General features: G+C 38.1%; 1 protein-coding gene across 1 annotated transcript in view; it reads right to left on the bottom strand.

Moving 5' to 3' along the window:
* Nucleotides 1-1689: 1689 nt before the first annotated feature.
* Nucleotides 1690-26759, bottom strand: part of ACOT12 (acyl-CoA thioesterase 12) — a 76286-nt gene continuing 51216 nt past the window's right edge. The window contains 5 exon segments of the mRNA XM_044662930.1: nucleotides 1690-3175; nucleotides 3712-3838; nucleotides 12314-12442; nucleotides 17687-17820; nucleotides 25835-25918. Coding sequence (XP_044518865.1) covers nucleotides 3029-3175; nucleotides 3712-3838; nucleotides 12314-12442; nucleotides 17687-17820; nucleotides 25835-25918 — 621 coding nt within the window. The 3' untranslated portion in view covers nucleotides 1690-3028.

Here is a 26759-nt window from a genome sequence, read left to right as displayed (position 1 = left end):
GCTCTAACAATGAGAATTGTTAACAAAACCATCTGAATATGACTGTCGATGTCAATGAACATAGGAGTATGTTAATTTTTTTCATTTTATTAAAATTCATTGCTTTAGTCAAAGGTCTTTGAATACATGTAAAAATAGAAATCATTATTTTCATTTCTCTTATCTGCCATCCTTGAGGAGACATAACGTGGCTGATTGAGGATCAGGCTTTTTGGAATCATAATTTCCATCTCTATTTGCACTGCAAAGTAGAGGAAAGCCGCTAACCAGGCCGTGAGTGCCAGCACAAGCAGAGCCACAAAAAATATACACCAAGAACACCAGGCCTTACCTAGTCTGTTAGGCACAGAGATAGAGGGATTTGGTGTCTAGAACATCAGCAAATTTGGTTGCTTTAAGAACCAAGAAGAGATACCAGAAATGACATGCCTCAAGCAAAAAGCTTTTAGTGTCAGGTTAGGAAAGTCCCCTATAATTAGGACAAACATTAAATCAAGGACTGCTGCTATCTGAAATCCCAAAAGGTAATAACCCATAATTTAAAGAATTGCATCTGCCCTTTTGGTTTCAGTGGGGACCACTGATGGGCTGCTAAACTGCTTAGAGAGCTTGAGATTGTGGTCTTTGGGGTGGGGGTGGCACAGATTTTAAGCATGCACCAATGAAAAGAAGAGAGAACATGTGAAGGTTAGAATTGTTGAATTATACCACGAGTATGACTTAATGAATAGGAGTAAAGCTCTTTTAAGAACATATGAAGCAAAGCATCTTGAGCACACTTAAAATGACCCCCTTCAGCAGTCACTGTCACTTATCTCTGCTGGGCCTTTTTAAAATCAGTGATTAAAGTTACTACCAGAACTATGGGCCCAAGATCCCCAAAAGAAAGGTCCTTGGTACTCTGATTTTCAACTAGTTTCTACATTAAGCTTTTAGGTTGAAGGCTTAATAAATCTATCTCATGTTAAAAAATGAGACCCTCAGCTTAGGTCCACCCTGACCCTTCCTGAAAGGGATCCAGTTGGAAGTATAAACACAAAGCCTCTGTGAAAGAAAAAAAAAAGAACAGTTTTCACTGTTTCAGGCCAGAAGGAAAACTTGGAGTTCTTTCTGGCTGGGGTATGAGGAGCTTAGGATTGGAATGACTGGGAGGGGTCTGATTTGGCCTCATAATCTCAGGGAAGGGGCCCATCCTGTGTTGCTAAGGACTATATCCTAGACTAGAATTGACAGCATCTTTACATCTGAGAAATATCAAGCTGGACTCACACTGTACAACTAACCAAACTTTTCCAGTCTTGAAAAGGCTCTGGGAGGTGCAAACCCAAACACCATATTGTTGTTAAGGGCAAGCAGACAGTATTTGGAAGTCTCAGTTGTATGGGCCATCTGACAGCATAAAAGGGCTTTTAAAAATACTGCAATATAACTTTATGGTCTAGCAATGCCCTTGTATTACAGTACTTTTGTATTTTTCCTTCTATCAAAAGGCAATCCAAAAAACTTAGTTGAAAATTTGAAAAAAAAACATTTTTTAAAGTTACTTTAAGTTTATATTTCTGTATGAGCCATTTTTGTTTTCTCCTGAATTTACCATGTATATCATAATTTTAGTTTTTATAATTACTATTCCAATCTTATTAAACAAACCCAGAAAAAATTGCTTTGGATAACTAAAGACTTTATTTATAAAAGCCCTGTTTTAGAGATGCTGACAGAAAGTCAAAAATAATCAGAACAAGTTTATATTGGAAAGGTGGGGGGGGGTGGCAGATTTGGAGGGGTTGACAGCAGTGGCAGAATGCTAAGAGGCTTCTGACTTCCTAAAAACCTCAGGAGAACTCAGGTAAATGGTTCTTTAGACTTCAGAAAGATTCCCCCAGAGACTCGGAGGCTCACCTGGATGAGGCCGATTTGCCTTTAGGACCAATCCAGTTCATGGTTAGCTAGAGTAGAAGGATGAATGTCAAAGAATAAAGTGCTAATGTAATAGTTCTGAAAAAGTTCTCTTAATGTTCTTTTACCTCTCAATATCACATTTTGCAGGTACTTTGCATGTATATATAGCAATAGATACTAAATTGATCAGCCACCTTGAATATATATTAAATGACACCAGTAAGTAGTTCCTATTACTGAAATTGATTGGATTCCATTATGTTTTAATGTCCTCCTAATTTCAAGCTCTAAAAGTGTAATACATCTTGTCAGATGCTTCTGACATACAGGCACCTGCTGTTCCCATGAAACAATGTCATCCTATTAATCAACTATTCAGTTTCTAACCAATCTTCATTTCAGGTTCTCCAAAGATGTAAATTTCACACCAGTCACACTCTTACGACCATTTAGTTCTTTTTCTTTTTCCTTTTTTTTTTTTTTTTTGGCCATTTAATTCTTAAAAAAAAATTAAGAGCACCTTTTCTGCTTCCATATCAATTTACATAATACATAAAATTCTAATAACAGTCAACTCTCAGTTATCCTCTCCACCAAAAGAGAGCAGGGGCACGGCGGATCCAGTACGGTGTACAAATAAACATTCAATCAAACGTGACCTTGGAGTATACACTCCAGTAAAGAGCCACTCTGGTGCTTCATCGCGCCCCTGAAGTGATCTCAGGTTTTCGAAGGCTATGTCAGCAGAGACCATGCTCTGACCAGTCTCCACAAGCTGTAAAGTCTTTCCATGTGAACCTAGGGAAAGATGGTGCATCTTGTTCAAGTCCAGAACAGCTAAGGTTAGAGAGGCGCATCACTAGGGGCTTGGCCGCAGCAATTCATCAAACCATCTGGTAAGGTGGGGACAGATGTAATTGATGGAGGTGAAGAAAAGACCCACACCCACAAAATCATTGATCCCTGAAGTATTAGAATGAATTTTATGATTTTCTTCAGCATCTCCATGATTCCATTTTACTTGTTTTTTGGTTTTTTTTTAAAGTGGGCTTGGGATCAAAAACTTGTAAATAATCCACAAAACAGATAGTCTATAAACAGACCACTGAGAGTTGAACTCTTTACAATATTATTTTTTGATGAACCTGTCAATAGTTGCTTCTTCTATGAATTGGATACATGAAGCAGCTGTTTCCTCAATGGATCTTGACCAGCCACCAATATTTCCAGCAAAATAAGGTAGGGTGCTAGAAGAAATTTGATGCAGGTATGAGACCTATTGCAAAAAGAAAGAGAAAAAATATATACACATATGTAAAATACATATATATATATATGTTAACTGAATTCTTATACAATGGGAAATTCTTTAATGTAGAACACCTTGTTAAATTTTGGATCTCTTTGGTAGGGGTGAAACCACAAACTGACCCTGGAGTTCAGTTTCTGGATCAGTTCTAGACTAGATCTCAAAGGGTAAGTCTCAAGACTTCCATGGCCAAGATCCTTAAGTCACTAAAACCAAATGCGTATTTCTAAATTAAATTAAAAAATTATCACTGACCATATTAAAAAAAAATAGATCTCGGTCTGCCTGCTGAGTCCACCTGCCTCTCAGTTAGGAGGACAGCATGTCATTCTGAGTCCCCTGGAATTGTGGTTGTTCATTGAGTTAATCAGAGTTTTTAGGTCTTTTAAAGTTCATGGTATTTGTAAGTCTGCCCTCCCTCTATTGCTGTATTGAATTAGATTTTTTTCTGTGTCTGCTCTACTAAAAGCAAAACAGATCAGCAGATGTTCTAGCAAACTCACCGTGCAGGAGTTGCTGTCAACAGCCCGTATCAGGAATCCCGCACGTGTGATCTCACTTCTGTTGTACTGAGGAGAAGGTGGGACAGATGCCAGGGTGACGGACTTGACTGCTACTACATAAGTGTTACTGAAGGAGGAAAGGAAGCTTCCTCAGTTGTCACAGAAAATTAAGACTGTGTCTAGTAAAAAGACAATGACTCTAAAGCAAACAGGTTATAGTAGGGGCCATCTTATTCAGAGATAAAAATAAACTTGTGTATGTGCCTCTTTGGGGTTTATAAGTACTTTCCTCATAGCAAGGGAGGGACTAGAATAATCCTCCTTATGTTACAAAGGAGGAAACAGACTTAAAGAAATCAAGGAGTTGGTCCAGAGTTATACTGTTAGGAAACTTCAGAGCTAGGACTTGAATATCAGGGAATGAATTCAGTGTTCTTTTCACCCCTTCTTTTAGATTTTATCAAGACCCAGATTTTTTTAGTTCAGCAATTTCCATGGGAGCCTTCTTGAGCAGGCACATTCAATTATATGAAATTGTGTTCAAGGTAAGAGAAGTGTTTCAGAAAAAATACAAATATTTTGCATTCTTCTACCTAAAAATTACTGTTGATGAAGAGACAATTTTCATCTTAACTTTTGTTACTCTTCCCTGTAGATTGCCTTTTTTTAATGTCTCTGCTCCTTCTTGCCTACCTTTTAATATTAAACTTGTTCCACTTCTCCATAAGTGTACCATGTAAATATGAGCCAAGGAAGGAAAGAAAGAGAGAGAGAGAGAGAGAGAGAGAGAGAGAGAGAGAGAGAGAGAGAGAGAGAGAGAGAGAGAGAGAGAGAGAGAATTTAGAGAAGGATGTGTATGGTATTGAATAGTCTTGCCATTTTCCCAACACATACTTGGGTTACACTTCTAGTCTGTTTAAATGAAAAACAGGAGAGAGATGAGAGTACTACCTACTCATCTTCTCAGCAACCCTGACCAAGAAGTATGTGGTCTCCTCTCATCCTTACTGCTTTATCTCTGCTCAAGTTGACCTCTCCTCTCCCCTCTCTGCCTCTTCCCCTTTAGATTTGCCCATTGGCCTTCCCCTTCAATGATATTCTCACTGGAGGCCTCCTCATTTTGATGAGGAAGAATTAAGAAAATGGTTTTATATTTCATCAGGCTCCAGGGTTATCGCAAGCAAAATGACTACCTGGGCAGATGTCCAACAGTCTTTTTACATTTTCTTCTCTGGGTGGCCTTTCCATAATGGACAAAGTCCCTGTAGCAGCCCTTAAACAGAATGCCCTCTGTGTTCACCATTTGTGATTTCACTAGCACTACCAACCTTAATAACCTTCTCTAAAATGCAGCCTCCAACTCCTCTTAGTTCATAATTTTTGATCTTTCAAAGGTCTTCGATCATTGTTTGTTCATTCCGCCTTGCCTCCAAACCATTTAATGGCTAACATTAAAATAATGCTTGAAGGTTTGCATTTTACTTGCATCATTTTATTTGAACCTTACAATAATTCTGTAAAGTTGGTTCTGGAATATATAGGCAGGGTGGTGATTTGTTAAAGGTCATACAAGCTAGGAATTGTCTGAGGAAGGATTTGAACCCAAATCTGCCACTCTATTCATTGTTATTTTAGCTAATCTATTCTATGTACCAATAATATCTCCCATTAATGTTTACTAATGACTGCCTCACAACTATCTTGTGAGGATATAGAATCACAGATTTGGAGCCAAACCCTTTTGGACCTTACAGGACATCAAAAATAATCCTCCCATTTTGCAGATCAGGAAACTAAGAAAAGCTAAGTGACTTGCCCAGGCACACAGCTAGTAAGTGGGAGTCCAGTGTCTTGTACACTAATTGTGTCCACTACCTCTGAACCCTCTATCATCAGCTCCATTTTAAAGATGAGGAAACTGAGGCTGCAAAAGTTCAAGTGATTTGTTTAAGGTCATCTGGAAATCCTCAGAGATAAAACTTGAACCCAGGTTCTTCAACTTCAAATCTAAGGTTTTTTCCCGATGTTTAAATGCTGCCTTCAGGAGACCTGTGGTTTGTCTCCAGTTGATTGATTTCTGCCCCATCACAAACTTCTTTTGTGAGAGCTACATCTCCATTTAAAGCATTCATAAGGTAGCTCTTGGATATAGAAAAGAAGGGAGAGCGGGGTATAACTGTAACAGGCAAGAGGTAATAAATATTGATCACATGAACATCTAGTAAGGATTTGCCTTCCTTACAATGAGACTAAGAATTTTATATGGAGTTCATAGCTCCCATCGAAAGACCAGTACATGACGCATTGCCTTCTATGCCTTATTACTGAAGGGAAAAGCAACTTTGCTTTATAATAGATCTAACACCTTTATTTGCAGCAGTACCCTCCAGGGATGGGTCAGAGTAAAGTTCATTCTGCAAGGGTCAGAACCTGGTTTATGTAGGGCCTTGGTGCTAAAATAAAACAGGTTTAAAAAAAAAGAGCAAATGGACCTTCTCTGTAGTACATGAGCAAATATTAGTGAGTTTCCTCTTCCTAGAGAAGGATGATGCCTGAAAATACTACCAGAATAATAGGACTAAGAAGAGATTTTTATAACCCATTGCTTTGGCTCATGTGGAGTTGTCTTTTAAAACATCCAGACAAATGGGAATCTATCCTATTTGTAAAGGCATCTAGAGAAGGAGATTATATATCTTCTTTCAGAGGTTTTTCCTGGAATTAGGAACTCTATCAAGAAATTCTTTCATCTAACTTAAATATTCCATTCTACAACCTGAGCCTGTTCTCTCTTTGTAATCAATAGAAGAAGGTGGGATTTTTAACGGAAATTCAAGGCTGTTTCAATATTAGGAAAATTATCAGCATTTGGAAAAATATTAGTAACAATAACAACAAAAATCACATGATTATAGCAATTGATGCAGAAAAAGCCTTTGACAAAATGCAGTACCCATTCCTGTTCAAAACACTAGAAAGCAAAGGAATCAGTGGAGCCATTCTTAAAATCTTAAGTAGAATCACATAACTATCACTTTTTGCAGGTGATATGATGGTATACTTAGAGAACCTTAGAGAAGCAATTAACAACTTCAGCAAAGTTTCAGGATATAAAATAAACCCTCATAAATTATCAGCATTTCCATGTCCTACCAACAAAATCCAGTAGGAAAAGAAAAAGAAATTTATTTAAAATAACTGCAGACAACATAAAATTCTTGGGAGTCTACCTGCCAAGACAAACCCAGGAACTATATGAATGCAATTACAAATTTCACACAAATAAAGACAAATTTAAAGTCAAAGAAATATTAACTATTCATGGGTAGGCTAAACCAATAATAAAAATGACAATCCTACCTAAATTAATATATTTAATGTACTTATCCAGTGCCATACCACTCAAACTACAAAAGCATTACTTTTTAGAGTTAGAAAACAATACTAAAATTCATCAGAAAGAACAAAATGTCAAGAACTTCAAGGAACCAATGAAAAATGGGAAGGAAGGCAACTTTAGTTTTCAAACTGTATTACAAAATAGTAATCATTAAACCATCTAAGAAGTAGAGTGATCAGTGAAGTGGATTAGGAGGTTAGAACAGTTGACAAAAATTTCAAAGAAAAATGAAAGTATTGGGTGGAAACTAGGTATATATATATATATATATATATCTTACGCCATCATACCAAATTAAAGTTAAAATGGATAAGCGATTTAACATAAAGAGTGATATCATAAGCAAATTAGGGGGGCATAGAATAGTTTACTTGTCAGATCTGTGGATAAGGGAAGAACTTATGACCAAATAAGACACAGGATTATGGAAAGTAAAATGGATTATTCTGATTAAGAACATTAAAAAGCTTTTGCACAAATAAAACTAATCCAGCCAAAACTGGTAAACTTAAAATTGGGGAAAATTTTTTTTCTAGAGTTCTCTGATAAAAGCCTCATTTCTCAAATATGTAGGAAACAGAGCCAAATTTGTAAAAAGAAGAGCCATTCTCCAGTTGGTAAATGGTCAGAAGATATGAACTGGCAGTTTTCAGAAGAAGAAATAAAAGCCATCAATAATCACATGAAAAAATGCTCAAAATCACTACTAATAAGAGAAATATTGCACCCTCTCACATTGGCTAATATTATAGAAAAGAAAAATGATATGCCAGAGGAGATGTGGGAAATTTGGGACATTTTGGAGAACAATTTGGAACTATACCCAAAGAGCCATAAAACCGTTCATATCTTTTGATCCAACAATACCACTACTAGGTCTGTATCCCAGAGATTGAAGGGATCAAAGAAATGGGGAAAGGACCTATTTATACAATAATATTTATAGTAGCTCTTTTTGTGGTGGCAAAACACTGGAAATTGAGGGGATGTCCATCGGGGAATGGCTGAACAATTTGTAACATATGATTTTGATAGAATACTGTTGTTCTATAAGAAATGACAAGCAAATGCTTTTAGAAAAACCTGGGAAGACGTAAAGTTGTGCAAAAATAAATAGAACTAGGAGAATAATGTACACAGCAACTGCAATATTGCAAGGATGATCAACCCTGAATGACTTGGCTATTCTGATCAAGACACTGATCCAAGACAATTCTGAAAGACCCCTGAAGAAAAATGCTCTCCACCTCCAGAGAGAAAACTGATGAACTCTGAATGCAAATTGAGGTATAACTTGTTTTACTTCATTTTTATTGTTTGTGTTTTCTTTTGCAACATGGCTAATGTGGAAATGTATTTTGTATGACTTCACATGTATAATCAATATCAGATTGCTTACCTTCTTAAGGATGCTGAGGGGCAGAGGGAAGGAAAAGCATTTGGAACTCAAATTTTTTAAAAGAAATGTTCAAAATGTTTTTATATGTAATTGGGAGATAGTTAATGAAATAAATAAATATTACTTTAAAAATACACAGAAGGGATATTTACTTTAGCGTCATGCTTTTCTATCTAATAGTTTGTGGAAAAAAAGCCTGCATTGAAGTAGTTAGTGAAAAAAGAGAGGAGGGGAAAGATATGAGGGAGAGGAATGAATCAAGATTAAAACATTTTGAACATGGGAGACAAGGTGAATGATGAATCTGGTTAGAGAAATGGTAAAGAGGAAGAGCAAAAGTTTATTAAGTGTGAGGTGCTGGTGGAAAAACAGATGAAAATGCTCTGGAGATTGCTACAAATGTAGGTCTAGCTCACAGGAGACATATTAGGGATGAACATGTAGATTTAGAAGTCATAATTTTAGAGGAAATAAATGGAATTGTGAGAGTGAAAGCATTATCAATGTAGACCCTGAAAAGAGAGAAGAGAACTGAGTTTAACACCTTGGGTAATGCCCACTTTAGGGATTAGGAAGAGAATAGGGAGCCAGTAAAGGAGATAGAAGGAACGGTTAAGAGAGAAAGGAGACAAAATAAATATGGTGTTGTCTCAAATGTCAGGAAAGGAATATTCAGGAGGAATTGGTAAACTGTGTCAGATGCTACAAGTAGGTTAAATAGAATGAAGACTGGAAAAAATTGGAAGAGAGGTTTCATGGATCATTGGTGACTTTTGAGAGCAGTGGGATTAAAATCTAGAACATAAGGGGTTAGAAGAGAGTGGTGAGGAAACAGAGAAAGAATTTCTCATTTTTTTCTCTCAACATACGGAATTTTTCTTTGCCATGAAGAATTGTGAGACACTTCCAGAATATCTGGAAATGCTCCCATTTACATAAAACTACTAGTCAATTCCTGTCACACCTTGAGGTATCTGCCATGAACCTTTGAGAACTACTGAAGTTGAGGCACCTGGTGTAGGTTTTTTCTTTTTCTCTACAAAGTTGGTCATGGAATGGAAGAGACAAATGAGGCTGTAGCTGTATGGGAATGAAGGGCCACGGGGAAGGTAGGGAGACATGAGAATGTTTGTTGGCAGATGGGCATGAATCAGCAAAGAGGGAGATATTGATGATGCATGAGAGTAACAGCTGGAATAAGTTTCTGAAGAAGGAAGGGATGAGCTCAAGGATATAGGTCGAGGGATTAACCTTGTCATGCCTCTTCTGAGACAGAGGGGAAGGAGGAGGAGTCAGTGATGAATGATACTTAGAAATTTTGAACAGGATAATAAGGGATTTGTGCAAAGATCCAACCAGAGAGTTCAATCCAAAAGATTCAAAATCAGTGCTGTCTATATACTTCCTCTATTGTATTTTTTTAAATATAAAGTGAATAGGGAGTTTCCTTGCTGGGAAAATGGTAAAAGGCTTCAGACCCATTCAGTCACTTTATATCTGGTTAGATGACCCTCCTGAGGTGATTTGCCTGATGGGAGTTGAAAGGAGTTGAGATTTTCTCAACCTGCCTACCAAAGGGAGTGAAGAAAAGCATTTAAAAAGACAAAAGCCATCTGAGGGCTTTTTTGGCTGAGGAACTTAATCCAAAGAGCTGGGATGAACTGTGAGGCTATGACCTAACTATCTGAAATTATTTTTGACCAGGGAAAAGGTCAATAGTAGCTGCAAATGAGCAAACATCCAGCAACCGGCAGCAGGTATGACCCACCAGAAAGCCTCCCAGAAAAGACACCAGCTACTGGCAGCACAGTGTAGAAACTAGACAAAAGAAGATGCTAGCAGTTTGCAAAAGCACCCAAGAAAGATGCCTGCAGCTCAGTGTAATCACCAGCCAACAGCTGACAGCCACAGTTCTGGGGGGAAGCATAGCCACCGAAGGGTTCTAGTAGGCATCCAGTCCCAGGAGCATGAGTTGCTCTAGTTACATGTTTTAGATGCTTTTTATCTTTAGAGTTTCTATGGAGGAATCAATATCGAATGATGCTGAGAAGTTTTGAACAGTATAATAAGGGGTTTATGCAATGAGTCTCAACTAGAAAGAATTCCGTGAGCACTATTCAAAATTAGTGCTCTTTATATTCTTCTTTATTCCACATATGACACATGTGTGATCTCCATGCAGATTCCTTACACATATGTCCTTTCAATGGGTATGCCCTGAGGTGGGAACCTGTGGGAGAGTATGCACCAGTGTATTTTGGGGGAGAGAGCCTTTTGGCTCTGCTTCTGGCTTCTGGACATTACCACTATGCCTCAGCTGTAGTCTCCTCCTGGAGCTTCCTTAAATCCCTGAGTCCTGCTTACCCTGGAATATCCATCTTCCCCAGCAGCCTTTTCACCCAGGGACAGTGGTGTCAAACTCAAATAGAAAGGGAGGAGAAGATCACTAATCCATACACAAGAATCTCTGCCATATAGTGACAGTTTTGAAATGTAACATTATGTTTTTGGCATTTTTATTCATTTTGTTAAATATTTCCCAATTATATTTTAATCCAGCTCTGGCCGCTCTTGGAAGTGTTGAGTACCTCAGATAGTTCTATATGTTTGATGAGTTCTTTCCAGGACATTCATTTTGGGAAAGAGCCCAGGCCAGCTAACTTTTATCTCTCTCCTGGCTCTGCTTCTGAATTTCTAAACTTTGCCACCATAACCTCTTGTGTGTACCTCCCTTTAACCTCCTTTTCAGTTCCCTTTTAAGTTGTCTTTTCTCATTAGAATAGTAGCTCTTAAGGCAACTAGGTGGTGCAGTAGATTGAGAGGCAGACCTAGAGATGGGAAGTTCAAATCTGATTTCAGATATTTCCTAGCTATGTGAGTTTGGGCAAGTCACTTAACTGCAATTGCTTAGCCCTTACCCTCCTCTGATTTGAGCTGATGCTAATACAGAAGGTATGGGTTAAAAAAAATGTAAACTCCTTGAGAGAATGGACTGTTTTTCCTTTTGTTTGTATTTGTATCTCCACTTATTACTCTGTCTGGCACATAGTAAGTGCCTAATAAATACTAGTTTTTAACTTATTTTGCTGTGCTGTTAAATGGTTTGTTTTTTTTTTCTTCTCCCTTCGAACTACTGCATCCTCTCATTAGTATGATAGCAGAGGTTTTAGTGAGGGGCTTTATGTGCTATGGTATGTATAGATACTGTCTCAAATCATGACTGGAACTTGGAGCAACTTTCAGGAGGCCTTTAATTAAGTGAGAAGTTGACTATATAGGTTTCTCCTCTAACTCAATAAAATCCTGTTCTGATCTTTCATCATGGCTTGGAGGTAACCCTGAGTTTCCAAATTCAATGGCTAGAGAATACAAATTTTGGTCCATTTACCAAGGCTGCAATGGCTTTAAGTACAGAGCTGGGGACAGATTTTATTTGTGTCATCAGGGGACCAGCTTCTCTGTGTTCATTACTTGATTAGATTCACTTTTTAGCCAAAATAGTTTCTTAAGATTGTTTACTAAGGCATAGAGGGATTATACCTTGCATTGGTTGAGGGAATATTCACACTGCAGAAATCACAGATCTTTGAAGGGTTAAAGTACAAGTACTTTAACTATGTGTTAAAGTTACACTACAAGTACCTTAACAGCGTCTAACCTCTGATCTGAAATTAATTCATCTCAAACACATTCAGTGTCTCCTCTGTGTGAGTTGCTGTCCTAGGTGCTGAGGCAGACCAAAATGAATTACACATATTTCCTGCTCCCATGGAGTTTATAATCTAGTCATTTCATATACTCACCTATCTTTGGCAGGTTTTCTTCGTGATACAAGGACAACCAAATCTATAGGTTTACTGTTACTCACTTTTGGACAGGTTATATAATATATTGTGTCATTGTCGCTCACCCTGTCTATGACATCACAAGTCCTGTAAGTACACAGAATAGAGAAAATAAATACTTTATGGTCATTATCTAACAACAGAAGTGACAAATTCAGAGAAACTAGGGAGGACTCATACAAACTGATGCAGAATAAAGTGAGTAGAAAGAGAACAATTTATATGGCTACAATATTGTAAGGAAAAACAGATTTGAAAAACTAAAGAACTGAGAGCAATGAAATAACTAATAACAAGTTCCAGAAGACTAATGATGAATTAGGTAATGAGGAAATGGATGTAGGGAGTATAGCATCTTTTTGAGAAGTTTGGCTATTAAAGGAAGAAGGAAGATAATTCAATAATAGTTAAGGATATTGGATGCATCAAGGGAAGTTGTTTTTTTTTTTAAAGACTGGAAGACTGGGGGCAGCTGGGTCACTCGGTGGATTGAGAACCAGGCCTAGAGGCTAGAGGTCCTGGGTTCAAATCTTGCCTCAGATACTTCCTATCTATGTGACCCTGGGCAAGTCACTTAACCTCCATTTCCTAGCCTTTACCACTCTTCTGCCTTGGAACCAGTACATAGTATTGATTCTAAGACGTAAGGTAGGGGTTTTAAAAAATAAATAAATAAAGTCTGGGAGAAATGAGCCTATTTCTAGGCAGAGGGGAAATAACCAGTAGAGAAGGAGAAATTAAAGATGCAGGAAATCTAAATATTAAAGATCAAACAGTAGAAATTAAGAGAAACAGACTATGTACCTTTCCCAGCTGTGGGTAAGAGTTGCCTTAATCAAACAAAGGGTAGAGGTAACAACATAAGATAAGATAGACAGTTTATAGTATATAACACTGAAAAGCACAAATAAAATTAATACACCTACAATCATTAGCAAAGCAGTCAAAATTTAAAAATTTGTTGTTTCTCAGAGACTGGGTTGGTATCCAACTTGAATAAACATCTAAATTTATATAACCAAAAAACATCTTCCCCATGGATAATTGTCAAAAGATATAAACAAACAATTCTTAAAGCAACCATATGATATACAATATGATCCAAATTACTAATAAAAAGGGAAATTCAAATCAAAATAACCCCAATATTAAGCAAAAAATCAGAAAAGTATCAAGTATGACAAAAAATAGGAATAGTCAATTTTGGAGAAAGTGAAGAAAAGGACACAAATACATTGGTTTTTGAGCTCTGGATTAGTATAACCATTGTGCAAAGCAATTTGGAATTACAGAAATAAGTGGCTAAAATGTCTGAACACTGAACATTCTACTTCTAAGCATATGCTTCCAGGATGATAAAAAGAAAAGTCCCATATACACTGAAATATTTCTAGAAGCACTTTTTTGTGTGTTGTAACAAAGATCTGAAAACAACATAGATTGGGGCAAAATAGATTGCCCACCAAATTGTGCTACATGAATGAAAGGGAATATTATTATGCCTTAAGAGACAAAGAATACAAAAAAATGTAAGCGTTACATGATCTGATGTAGAATGAAGTAAGAGTCAAGAAAATGATATACACAGTGGAAACAACAATGTAAATGGAAAGAACCTCTACAAAACTATCAAAAGTGAATGTTGAAAAATTACAGAGAATAAGTATGTTCCCAGAGAAAAGAAATTAAATGCATCCTCATCTCTGTCCTTAGCAGAGGTGAGATGTCCATGAATTTGTTATATTCCATATATTTTCAGATATTTTTTAAAAGCATAGATCAGGTTTTTTTCCTTCTTTTTACTTTCCAAAATTATTTGTTATATGAGATGGCTCTTAGGGAGGGGTGAGAGAAAAGTATCATGGAAGAAATTCTAATGATTTTAAAAAAAACAATAAAAATATTTAAAATAAATATTACAAAATTACAAAGAACAAGCATAACTCAGAAGATGATTTCTGAGAAGATACCTCCCCTTACTCCTATTTAGAGGAGGAGTTGGAGGGATCCATGCATGTAGAATACTGAATATATTACCAGATTTTTAAAATATGTTGATCAGTTTTGCTGATTTTTCCTCTTCTTTTTGAATTCTTTGTTCTATGAGATGACTCAATGAGATGGGAAGAAGAGGGATACAGGGTGAAATTTGGGTGGTCAAAACAAAAGAGGTGAATAAAATTTATTTTTAAAAAATATGCAGGAGAGGTGATGATGAGAGGAGAAAGCTCCTAAAGAAGGTAGGAAAGGAAGGGATCAAGGGCACAGATAGAAGGTTCCTTCTTCAATGAGACAGAAAGGAAAGAGAAAATGGGTGAATACATTGGAATTATGGGATAGAGAGGATCAAAACTGAGAATATTCATATCTAGTTGCCTCGATCTTAGTGAAGCACTGAGGTAGATGAGGGTGGCTTTGGGGCCTGGAGGAGAATGGGGAATGTTTGGAATATTGCTGAGGGAAATGTGATAAGGAGTTGGTAACAGCCATTTAAAAAGATACCAGTCAGAAAGGCCAAAGGATTATAAATCTATATATGGGATGAGTCTTGGTGAAAACAATGAGTTCAGCTTCAGACACTTCTGGAGATCACTTTGATTGTCCTGATGAATGCTGAGATGCTCAGAGAGTGGCCAGCATGCCATAAGAGATGCTGAACAAGATGATCATAAAAAAAACCTCAAAAAGATTTACATGAAGTGATGCAAAGTAAAGTGAACAGAACCAGAAGAATGTTATGTACTGTAACAGCAATAAAGAATTATAATCAACTGGGAATGACATATCATTCATCAGCAATGCAAGGATCTAAGACAATTCCAACAGACTCATGATGAAAAAAGCTATCTATTGCTATAGAACAGTGGTTCCCAAACTCTTTTGGCCTACTGCCCCCTTTCCAGAAAAAATATTACTTAGTGCCCCTAGAAATTAATTTTTTTATTTTAATAGCAATTAATAGGAAAGATAAATGCACCTGTGGCCATCACTGCTCTCCTGGATTGCTGTAGCACCCACCAGGGGGCGGTGGCACCCACTTTGGGAATCACTGTTATAGAAGGAACTGATACAGCCTGAATGTAGATTGAAGCATACCATTTCCACTTCATTTCCTTTATGAGTTTTTTTTTCTTATATGGTTGATATGTCTTCTTTCATAACATGACAAACATGGAAATATGTATTGTATGATAGTACATGTATAGCCTATGTCATGTTACTACCATCTCAGGGAGGGAGAGAACATGGATCACAAAATGTCAAAAAATGATTATTAAAAATTGTATCAGGGGCAGCTGGGTAGCTCAGTAGATTGAGAGCCAGGTCTAGAGATGGGAGGTCCTAGGTTCAAATCTGGCCTCAGACACTTCCCAGCTGTGTGACCCTAGGCAAGTCACTTGACCCCCATTGCCTACCCTTACCACTCTTCTGCCTTGGAGCCAATACATAGTATTGACTCCAAGATGGAAGGAAAGGGTTTAAAAAAAATTGTATCAATATGTAATCTGGAAAAAATACAATAAAATGTTTTAAATCAAGAGAAGGGGAGAGGCTGAGGGGTGCAGGTGGGGAGATAGCCTTATCAGGCATTCCATTTCAAAAGAAAATGGTACCCTGATTGAACCAGTCTTCACTGCAGCATATCTAGTAAATAGTGGAACTCTCTGTTGTAAGAGGTCAGGAGATGAATTGAGACAGAATTTCTGGTATTATTCTTCCTAGGAACAACTTTGAGAACTTAGAGAGATTCCAACATAAATGCCTACGTAAGGGAATTATGTGGAAAGCTTCCCTTTTCCCAGAGTGGGTCATTATGATGACATTAACCATGATGTATTATTCTGGCAGGCATGCAAATGTAACATGCAACCCTAGAGAAGTTTCATTTTAATTGTATTAAATTATCTATTACATGGTGTTAATTAGTGAATTTTAGAATTTTTAAAGATTAGAGTTCTGACTCATTAATTTTAGGAAATAAGAAGTAATATTTAATGTAACACCAATAATATCCTTGCCAACCAAACAGGAAGCACGTATTACCATATATACATTTAAATAAGATTTCTGTGAAGGCAGCATGGATATAGTGGAAAAGAGAATCAGAGGATCTAGGTTTGAATCCTGGTCCTGTTATTTCTCCTTGTGTGATCCTGAATCTCTTTTTCCTCATCTGTAAAATGAGGTAGTTGGATTAGGGACATTCTGGCTCTAAACCCCATAAATCTCTAAACAATGCTATGTTGAGGAAGGAATGGTTGGGAGGGCAGTTATGTAGCTTAGTGGCCAGAGAGCCAGGCCTAGAATGGGAGGTCTTGAGTTCAAATGTGGCCTCAAATATTTCCTAGCAAGTCTCTTAACCCCCATTGCCTAGCCCAGTGATGGGCAAACTTTTTAAAGAGGAAAAAGGAAAGGAAATGCTCATCTGTCAATCTGTTTCTAAGGCAACTCTTTCAAAGTTTCATTCTATTCATCAGATTAGGAATAATGTCTGAGGCTGGATAGAACATTTCAGGGGAAGGGGCCACAGTTTGCCCATCACTGGCCTAGCCTTTACTGCTCATCTATCTTGGAACCAATACACAGTATTGATTCTAAGACAGGAGAAAAGAAGGAAAGGAAGGAAGGAAGGAAGGAAGGAAGGAAGGAAGGAAGGAAGGAAGGAAGGAAGGAAGGAAGGAAGGAAGGAAGGAAGGAAGGAAGGAAGGAAGGAAGCTGGAATTTATACTCCAGGACTATCAACTTCCAGTATGGGAAAACTATGACTTTGGGTGCAATTGCTCACAGTTGGTATAGTTCACAGAGCACCCAACTGTGCAGATTGATGTGTATTGGTGGGGAGAGGATCAGTGGCAAGCTGCAAGTCCCTAGAATCACAATTGGTGGTGAATAATAGGCAACCTGGTAATGGGGTGTCAGTAGTGCTAACATTAATCAAGGAGGACAGGAGGAAATATGTACCATAGGTCTGTTTTCTCAAACATCTATCATCATCTTCCTCATATTTTCATGAGTCAGGAGAATGAGGAATGATTTCCCAGCATAATCACAAACTTCTTGAGTAAGGAGGTAAGAATGATATCAAGATAACTTGTGAATGGGATAAGGGCAGTTAAATTATAATTTCTGTGAGGGCAGGGAACCATTTTTGATGTCTCTTGTATCTGTCCAGATAAAGAGTTCTACTCAGAGTAAGCCATTATTAAATACTTATTAACTAGGCAGAGAACTCTGTGTTGGGGAGAGTCAAATTCTAAGCTTTGCCTGAGTATGTACATAAAGGATAAATTGATAAAAGCATCAGAGTTCAGTAAAACGTTTTGTACTTACAAGAAATGGGGGTCCCACTGAGGCCGCTTCGTGAAGTCAGACAGCAGGTCAAAAGCTAAGTTAGCTGATCTCTCTACTTGCTTTTCTACCCAGACTGACAAAACATCCTGCTCCTCCAAGGTATGCATTTTGACCTGATAGAGAATAGTGTGAAAAAAATTAATTATGAATTCAGTAATCAGTGCTCAAATCAAGAGAAAATATTGCACATGGCTAAAGCATCTTCTTAAATGGTTGGGAACAAAACAAAACAAAACAAAACAAAACACCATGACCCAAAATTGGGATGGTTGCCTTATTTCAAATAACCTAGCTGAACAAGGCTTTGGCCTAAGATTCCAGAAGAGGATGGATTGTGAGAGTCCTCCTTCCTCCAATTACCATGTATTGACCAAATTTCTCTCCTGAAAAAATGAGGATAATTCTTCCTCTAGAACTGAGAAAAGAATCTACTAGATCTAGCTCTAGAAAAGGAAATGGTAAGCCACTCCAGTATCCTTACCAAGAAAACCCTATGGTCCATGGGGTCATGAAGAGTCAGACATGACTGAACAACAAAGAACTCAAAAACCTTTCTCAAGATATTGGACATGGTTTTTCTTTTTAACAAGAAAATAGTAAAATATTGCTTGGATGCTTATATGTACAAATTTAGCAAGATCCAGTGTTTTTGCAATACATCAGCAGGAATTTACACAATTTGTTTAGACTTTTAAGTGGTTTCTCTGTAGGATGCCCTGGGAACAGGGAAAGAAAAAAAAAGAAAGAAAAATCAGCTTAATGTATCCAATGTTTCAAAGTCGATTCTTTTGTTCATTAATAAAAACATATAAAATGTTTATTAAATTAAAAAGCAGAATAACACAATTGCATAAAAATCAGTGAAAAGCACTGCTATAGGAAAAGCCCTATCTGGGTAGAAAATAAAGTGTGTGTGAGGGCAACTGGCTGGAGCCAGGTTATGAAAGGCTTTAAACTTGCCTCAAGTCTCTCCCCTTTCCAGTCCACTCCATACACAGCTATCAAATTGATATTCCTAAAGCATTGTTCCCCTGCTCAAGGAATTACAGTGGCTCATTTTTGCTTTTAGAATCAAATGGAGACAGAGACAGGGGAGGGGGAAGAAAGAGAGACAGAGACAGAGACAGAGACAGTGAGACTTAGTAACACACAGAGAAGAGTGGGGGCATAAATATACATACATGTAGTATGCAGGTAGGTGTATATATTTATATATATATGTGCATATGCATACATATGTGTGGATTGGTACTTAAATGAATTCATGAAATGAAGTCTGGTTCTTTGAGTTTGCTCTGAAAAGGCCAAATAACAGTGGGAAGTGAGGCTACTATCACCCCTCAATAACTACAGAGGGTTTAGAGATGAGCAGGAAAAGGATAAAGAGGCAGATGGTACGGGGTGATGGGAGAAGGTAGGCAGTAAGGGGGTGAAAGGATGGGGAAGGCGAGAGGCACGGAGACTCACTCATGTAACCATGGATTAGAGTTGGGAGTACTGGGCAGCACAGACCAAAGTGGAAAAGGAATAGGACTGGGGAGTAGGAGTTTGAGGTCTCATTTTTATAGTTTTTTGGGGGAAAACAGATCCACTCCAATCTGTGCCACTTTGCAGTTAGCTCATTAACATGTGAATCATCTCAAAGTCACTAGCAAAACTTTAAAGTTAATATACCCACAGCATCTCCAAGTTATTCATCTCACGTGATGAGCTGCTGGACTTACTGTGGCTGTCTGGAGCTTCTCTGGGGTTGGCAGAGCAAAGGACCAAGAGGTTAAGAGATGCCTAGATGGCTTTCCCTGATTTGGCACATTACCAGGATGTGAATTAGGGGTCATAAATGCTAAAGTGTGCAAATTATGCACCTCTGAACTTGGGGATAACGTGTACATGACTTCAGGTTCCCCTTTGCAATCTGGCTACTTAATCACTTTCTTACTGTATTGACTAGAGCAAAACAAGATAAAATTTTAACCCAGTATATGTACACTTGTTGACTAAAGCCAGGCTGTGAAGGGTTTTCAATGCTAAACCGATGAGAAAAAGAGAGAGAGAGAGAGAGAGAGAGAGAGAGAGAGAGAGAGAGAGGCAGTGAGGTACATATATATGTGTATCTGTGTACACACATAGATGTAGACACATATTGGCTGGAGCCATGTGTAAAGAGCTTTTACAAAACAGGAAGAAATATTATATGATAATGTAGGAACAACCCATATCATATTACCTGCCTTCTTGGGGAGGAGAAAGGGGTGGGAGGGAGGGAGAGGACATGGATTGCAAGATTCAGGAAACAAATATTTAAAAAGTGTATAAATATGAAATCTGGGGAAAATGTGGATTTTAAAAAATTGGGTAAGAGATCGCTATGTGCAAATGTATACACATATATGAGAGATACACGTAAACATAGATGTATGAATAGAGGTAGACATATAGATTACTTATAAGAATATATAGATATACATATATAAGAATATACATATATGTATGTTTATTTGTACAAATCTATATTCTTTTCAGGTTTTGTTTGTTCATTGTTCATTTTTTTTGTTTTGTTTATTCATTGTTCATTTTTCAGTCATGTCCAACTCTTCATGCCTCTATATGGTAAAGATACTGCACTGGAATGATTTGCCATTTTCTTCTCTGGCTCATTTTACAGATGAGGAAACTGAGACAAACTGAGGGTGTAGCGACTTGTCCAGGGTCACACAGACAGTAAGTGGCTGAGGCCAGAGTTGAACTTGGGATGGTGAGTCTTCCTGACTCCAAGCTCAGTGCTCTATCCACTGTACCACCTGGCTGTCTATTTATATTCTTACAAGTAATGTAATCTACCTAGATGTATATGTATGCATATATGTACATTTATTTATATTCTTTTTTTTTAAACCCTTACCTTCCATCTTGCAATCAATACTTCCAAGGCAGAAGAGCAGTAAGGGCTAGACAGTGGGGGTGAATGAAGAGACTTGCCCAGGGTCACACAGCTGGGAAGTGTCTGAGGCTAGATTTGAACCTAGAACCTCCCTTCTCTAAGCTGGGCTTTCAATCTACTGAGTCACCCAACTGTCCCTATTTATATTCTTACAAATAATGTTATCTACACAGTCTTATAACTAATATTGTAAATATGTATAAACCCATCTATCGCTATCATGTGTTTAGCATTTAAATCCCTTTATAACATGGTTCCAGCAATTATGTGTATAAGCCTAGAAACAGACATGCACAATACATATATAAATATCTATGTTTCTCTCTCTACATATATGGTTTATATAAATGCAGATATGTATTATACATTTGATCCTAAAGGCAAGAGGGAGCTACAGGAGTTCCTGGAGCAGGGCAACTGTATTTTAGGAATATCAGTTTGGTAGCTGTGTGGATCGAAGAGGTGGGGGAAACTTGAGGCAAGGGAAACAAAAGGCTGTTGCTGTAGACTAGTCTGGAGCGGTTGAGTTCCTAAATCCTGGCAGTGGTGTGCGTGAGTGAACCTAGAACAGAAGACATCTGATTTTCTGTCTGTCTGTCTATCAGACGTGGAAGAAGAAGCAACAAGCCTTGGCACCTGATTGGATAGGGTCTGGCGAGGGAAGAGGAATTGTGGTTGGTTTGTGGGGCTGCGTACCTAGAAGGCAGAAAAGACAAGAATGCCTTCACTTTAGCAGAAATGGGGAAGTTGCCATTTGAGAAGGAGTGAGTTCAGGAGAAAAGATAATGATAATAATGAGAAGAAAGGACCATTTCCCCCGCCAGGACCAAGTGGTTATGTGACCTTCAACAAGTCATCTAAAAAGGGGAGAGCCTGAATATCCGCATCAGTAAAATGAGGGAGTTGAACTGAGTGATCTCCAAGGCCCCCTCTATTCCTAAAGATCTATTCTGTTGGTCAAGTCGGCTTCTTTCTCTTTCTGAATCCTAGAATACGTCTTATTTAGGGGCCAATTCCTCTTCCTGAGCTCCCTGGGATGAAAGGACTTCTGCAGGGAGGGGAGAGTTTGACATCCATTTAAACATTATCTATTCTTTTGTCTTGGTAACTTTTCCTGGTACTGTGATTTTGATAATAACCAGAGATGTGAGTGTTGAGCTACTAGGGAGCCCTTGTCCCACCCATTTTCTCTATCTATTTCTGTGCGCTTTGAAGTTAATGTTGAATTTCCAATCTTAAAATCATTCCCATGGCAACAAGCTGTGAGAAGATAAACAAACATGGGGTTAAGACTTCACTGCAGGAATCAAGCAGATGGAAAAACTAGGCTGTGAAGGAGAAAAACCTTTATTTAAACATAAATATCTTCAATAAGAGAAAAGAGAAAATGAGAAACAACTACTAAAAAAATCTTAAAGGGGAAAAAGTTATTTATGTAATTCCACCTGGTTGCCTTCCCTTCCCCTCTGGTTCCTCAGTTTACCTCATATTAAAGCGCTTTATTACAATTACCACCACTACTCATAGCTAGCATTGATCTAACCACTTTTCCGGGTTTGCAAGGTACGTTACACATTTTTATCTTGTTTGGTCTGCATAACCACCCTATTAGGTATGTGTTATTGTCCCCATTTTATAGATGAGGAAGCACAGGCTTAAAGAGATCAAGTGACTTGCCACAAGTAATAAGTGTGAGAGGCAAGATTTTAACTCAGTTCCTCCTGACTCCTCCTAGTCCATCACTGTAGCCCCTACATGATCTAGCTGCCTCAAAAAACTCAAGTACATAGTTTCCTCCAAGGGTCAACACTAATAAGCAATAATAAAAACGAAAATGTGACTCCTGGAAGTTACCGAAATGAACAACCCCAACACCGCACATTTAAATGCACCCAATATGAACCCCACATAGTGGACTTTCTTAGCATTCCTTAGCATCTGAGTGAATGCAATGGTTCCCTTATTTTTTTAAACCCTTACCTTCCATCTTGGAACCAATACTCTGTACGGAACCAATACGTAGTATTGGTTCCAAGGCAGAAGAGTGGTAAGGGCTAGGCAGTGGGGGTTAAGGGACTTGCCCAGGGTCACATAGCTAGGAGGTGTCTGCGATCAGATCTGAACCCAGGACTTCATACCTCTAGTCCTGGTTGGGATCCACTGAGTGGGATAGCTCCTTTTAACTCTTCTCCCCAACTGCTACAGCCTCAGAATGGCCCAAGGAAGGGGGAAAAGAGGAACCAGAGATTCTCTTGAGGACTCCTGAGCTTCTCCCATCGCTATAAAATCCCTTTATTAAGCTTTTCCTGAATCCCATTTCTCTGGAATAGGGGAAGCTAGAGAGAATGAAAAGGAAGAAGTAGGTAGATACTAAGGACACGTCTCCATTTATGACCCTGCTAGGCCTGAGCATGTCCTGCTCCTCAGTGGAACAAAGAGCCAGGTAAGGAGCCGGATCCAGGTTGGTGAGCCACCGCTGCTAAGCCCCAAGTGTGTGTTTCCTTCATCCACCAGCAGCAGCAGCAGCACCAGGTCCTTACCAGGACAATTTGCTGGTGCAAATAAAGCAACAAAGAATGGCAACCCCTTTATTTCTGTTCACCTCCAAACACTCAAGAGTAAAGTCAGCATTCACCAGATGGAACAGAGACAAAGCTTCCAAGAAAACATGTTCATTTTCAAGCTTAAAAAAAAAATTCAGAGATCAAGAAATTTTGTAACAGATTTACAGAAGCTGACCACAGTCCCTAGCAGTGAATCCTCTCACCACTCTCTAGTCTGTTCAGGTAACATCTACCTTCTGTTGAACTTGTGCCCTGTTGGTTCACGTATGAATGTATGTCATTACATTAGAGGTGTAACAAGGGCAGAGTAGGCAAAGGACCAGAGCACTGATTTGGAGAAGGCACAGTCAGCTCATCCCCATCAGCCCTGCCCTGCTCACCCTCTCAGCCCCAGTCATTTAGCAGCAGCCTTTCTGGGGCTCTATATGGCTGGAACCCGGTATTCTAGGGTCCGTGTCTCCCTCTAACAGAAGATATTCCCTCTTTGAATTTATCTTTAAAAATTTACCGACATAGTTTTTGCTGCTTGCCCTCTGTGTTTTGTTTTGTTTTGTTTTGTTTTGTTTTGAAAGCTTGCCTCAGTTGTCAAAGGGTCCGGTTATGTCTCTGGATATCCCATCTTCTCAAATGGAACAAAGCTTCTGAAGGGCAGAAACAAGGTTCCTCTATTTCTTTTGTGGCCATGCAGAGAGACCGATAAGACTGGAAGCTAAATACTTCCCAGGCTCATAGCAAATTGCCTGTCCTTTGTGAGACATTTTGGACATTTCATAACCATCTAATGTGCAATGAGAACTAGGGCAAATTTTCTAAGTCTGAAATAAAGATGAGTTTGGCAGACAGCTTCATTGAAAGCATTATTAAATTAAAAGATAGGAGAGAGAAAGAGAATACTTCTGAGGGAAAATCTATAATTTAAAATGTACCCAGAAAAAGTGTGTGGGTTTTTTTGTTTTGTTTTGTTTTTTGCCTTCTCCTACTTTCACAGGCATTAGGGTTTCATCATAAAGAGAATCAAGAAAATTCAAATGTAGGAAAATATACGAATAAGTATCTTATATCTGACAACATTTTGCTGTAAGTGATTTGGACAGTAATTAAAGGCTAACCATTAGTGGTGCTTCCCAGTGTTGTTGGTTTTTTTCCTTTATAAAAGTACAATAATATAAGACCACTAAATATGGCTCTCTCTCTTTCATGCCAGATGTGAGTTTGTGCTTTCCAAAGCTGCTTATGAATCTTCAGGTGCTAAATATGATGCAAAAGGCAATTTTTATATTGCTTTAAAAAAACCCAAACCCTGAAGCATCTGTTACCAGTATGGTCTGGAGGTAGAGAAAGAAAAAAAAGTATTCCAAGGTTAAAGATTCCTTCTATATCAGTAAGCCATTGTTGGCTGGTGACCAAGATCTGGATCCAGAGGCATTCTGGGATTATCTGAAAGAAGCTTTGACTGCTGCCACATGCAAAGAGATAGTGAAAGCACCTATACACAAAGGATAGATCCAAATTAGAATTTAATGATCTTGGGAAAATAACAGAAAATATCTTGGGCTATTTCTGAAAAATTCCAGAGCCTTTCTTGAAAGAAAATGTGAAAACCTAGACAATGAAGCCTGATTAAAGGTCAGTCCATGATGTTGCTGTTTTGGAATAGATCCTGGCTGCAAAAACTTTGGTGATTCTAATCCCTAAAGTCTATTTTAAATTAAATGAACAAATATTTATTGAGGTTTGGCTATCTACAAAGTACTGTGTTACGAGCTATGGGACAGATATCAAAGAAGTATAAAACAGTAACTGTTGGAGCTTATTGTCTAGGTGAGAAGACTAACCCTAAACCAGTAAAGAGTTAAATAACCAAAAATGATTGTAATAGAAGAGATGTTAGAAGGAAACATATTACTAACTAGTTATATTACTAGTTGTTGAATTTATTGTAAAGAGAATCTCCAAAGGAGTCTGGAGGAAGGAGCAGTCATTTCTGGCTGGGGAGTTTGGAAGAAGGGTTGTGGAGCGGGTAAGATTTGATCTGAATCTGATGGGGAAAAAAACTGGGGAGTAGGCTTGACAAGGACAGCGGGCACTCCATTAAGTGGGTAGAGCAATGGGAGCACCTGCCCAGAGAAAGAGGGAGTAGAAACTGTTTCAGGGACAATGAGCAAATGAGTTTGCCTGGAACCAAGGACTGTCCGGCGGAGCAGCAGATGGGAGAGAAGGCAGAAGGCTTTATTTTCTTGTTTGTTTTAGATTAGAATGCTTCTTAATATCTGTCTTGGAGAACTACCTTTCCAAAATGCTTTTATACATCTTTTGGGGAAACAAAAAGCCTAGAAAGTTATTCATATTTGGCATGGAAAGGAATTTTCAGCACACACATATCTCTGGAGAGGTTGCTTTCACTGTCAATATTTTGTAGTAACAGAGTTAATACGTTTTAATCAACCTCCTTGGGTAAAGTCATGAGACATTACATGGCCAATTGTCCATTAACAACATTGCTCCTAGGGAACAAAAACTGCCTCCTGAAATAGTGCTTAACTGTACCTAGTGTTTTCGGGGAACCAATTAGTCATGCCAATTGGAGTGTGCCTCTTCGGACACCTGATGCCACTCTCTTACCTTTCCCACAGCACTGGTGACTTCCCAACCACTTTTGGCTTCCAGAGCTTTGAGAGCATCCACATTGCTGTGACTCAAGTATACCTGAAATGTAATGGTTTGGGGGGAGATGTGAATCGCAGGGATAGGAGCAGATACATAGCACAGTAGATGGATTGCTGGGCCTGGAGTTGAGAGGATCTGGGCTTAAGTCTAGCCTCAGATGCTCCCTAGCTGGATGACCCTTGCAAGTCACTTAACCTTTATGACCTAGCCCTTGCTGTTCTTCTGACTTACACTTGATACTAAGACAGAAAGTCAGAATTTAGAAAAAGTCCATGGATGATAGCGAAGATGAGGAAATGCCTACTTAGAAAATAGAAGTAAAATGTCTGTGCTCTGGTCCTGTGAAAGCCAGGGTTTGAACTTCTGTGTTTTACACATGATTTATCACTTGTTTATTTGGGGGTTTGTTTTAGAAGATTCTTCACTTACAAAAATGAATAATGTGGAAACACGTTTTGTAGGATAATACATGTATAACCCACAAAAAATTAAAAAATAAAATAAAAATTTTAAAATGAACCTCTATGCTTTATACTTACATTAAAGAGGCAGAAAGTTACAATGGTTAATATGCTCTCTGAACCCCTCAAGGTGAGATTTAGATTTGATAATACACAACCTATAGTACTTTATTTAGTTTTTGTCCCTAGATGAGTTTGGTTAATCTTAGAAGACAGTTTAGCACTAATCTAAGGACAATCTTTCATCTTTTAGTTTTGTCTGGGCTGGGCACAGTTAGGAGAAGGTGATAGCAGATCCTTATTAGCTGTGTAAGCCTGGACAATTCCCATAATCTCTCTCAGCCTCAGTTTCCTTTTCTGTAAAATAAAAAATATAAAACTTAAAAAATAAATAAAAATTTAAAAAATTCTATTAAAAA

Source organism: Gracilinanus agilis, chromosome 1 (genome assembly GCF_016433145.1).
Source record: "Gracilinanus agilis isolate LMUSP501 chromosome 1, AgileGrace, whole genome shotgun sequence".
In the NCBI taxonomy this organism is placed as follows: Eukaryota; Metazoa; Chordata; class Mammalia; order Didelphimorphia; family Didelphidae; genus Gracilinanus; species Gracilinanus agilis.
Note: the sequence above shows the minus strand (reverse complement) of the source record. Positions and strands in the feature narration are given on the sequence as shown.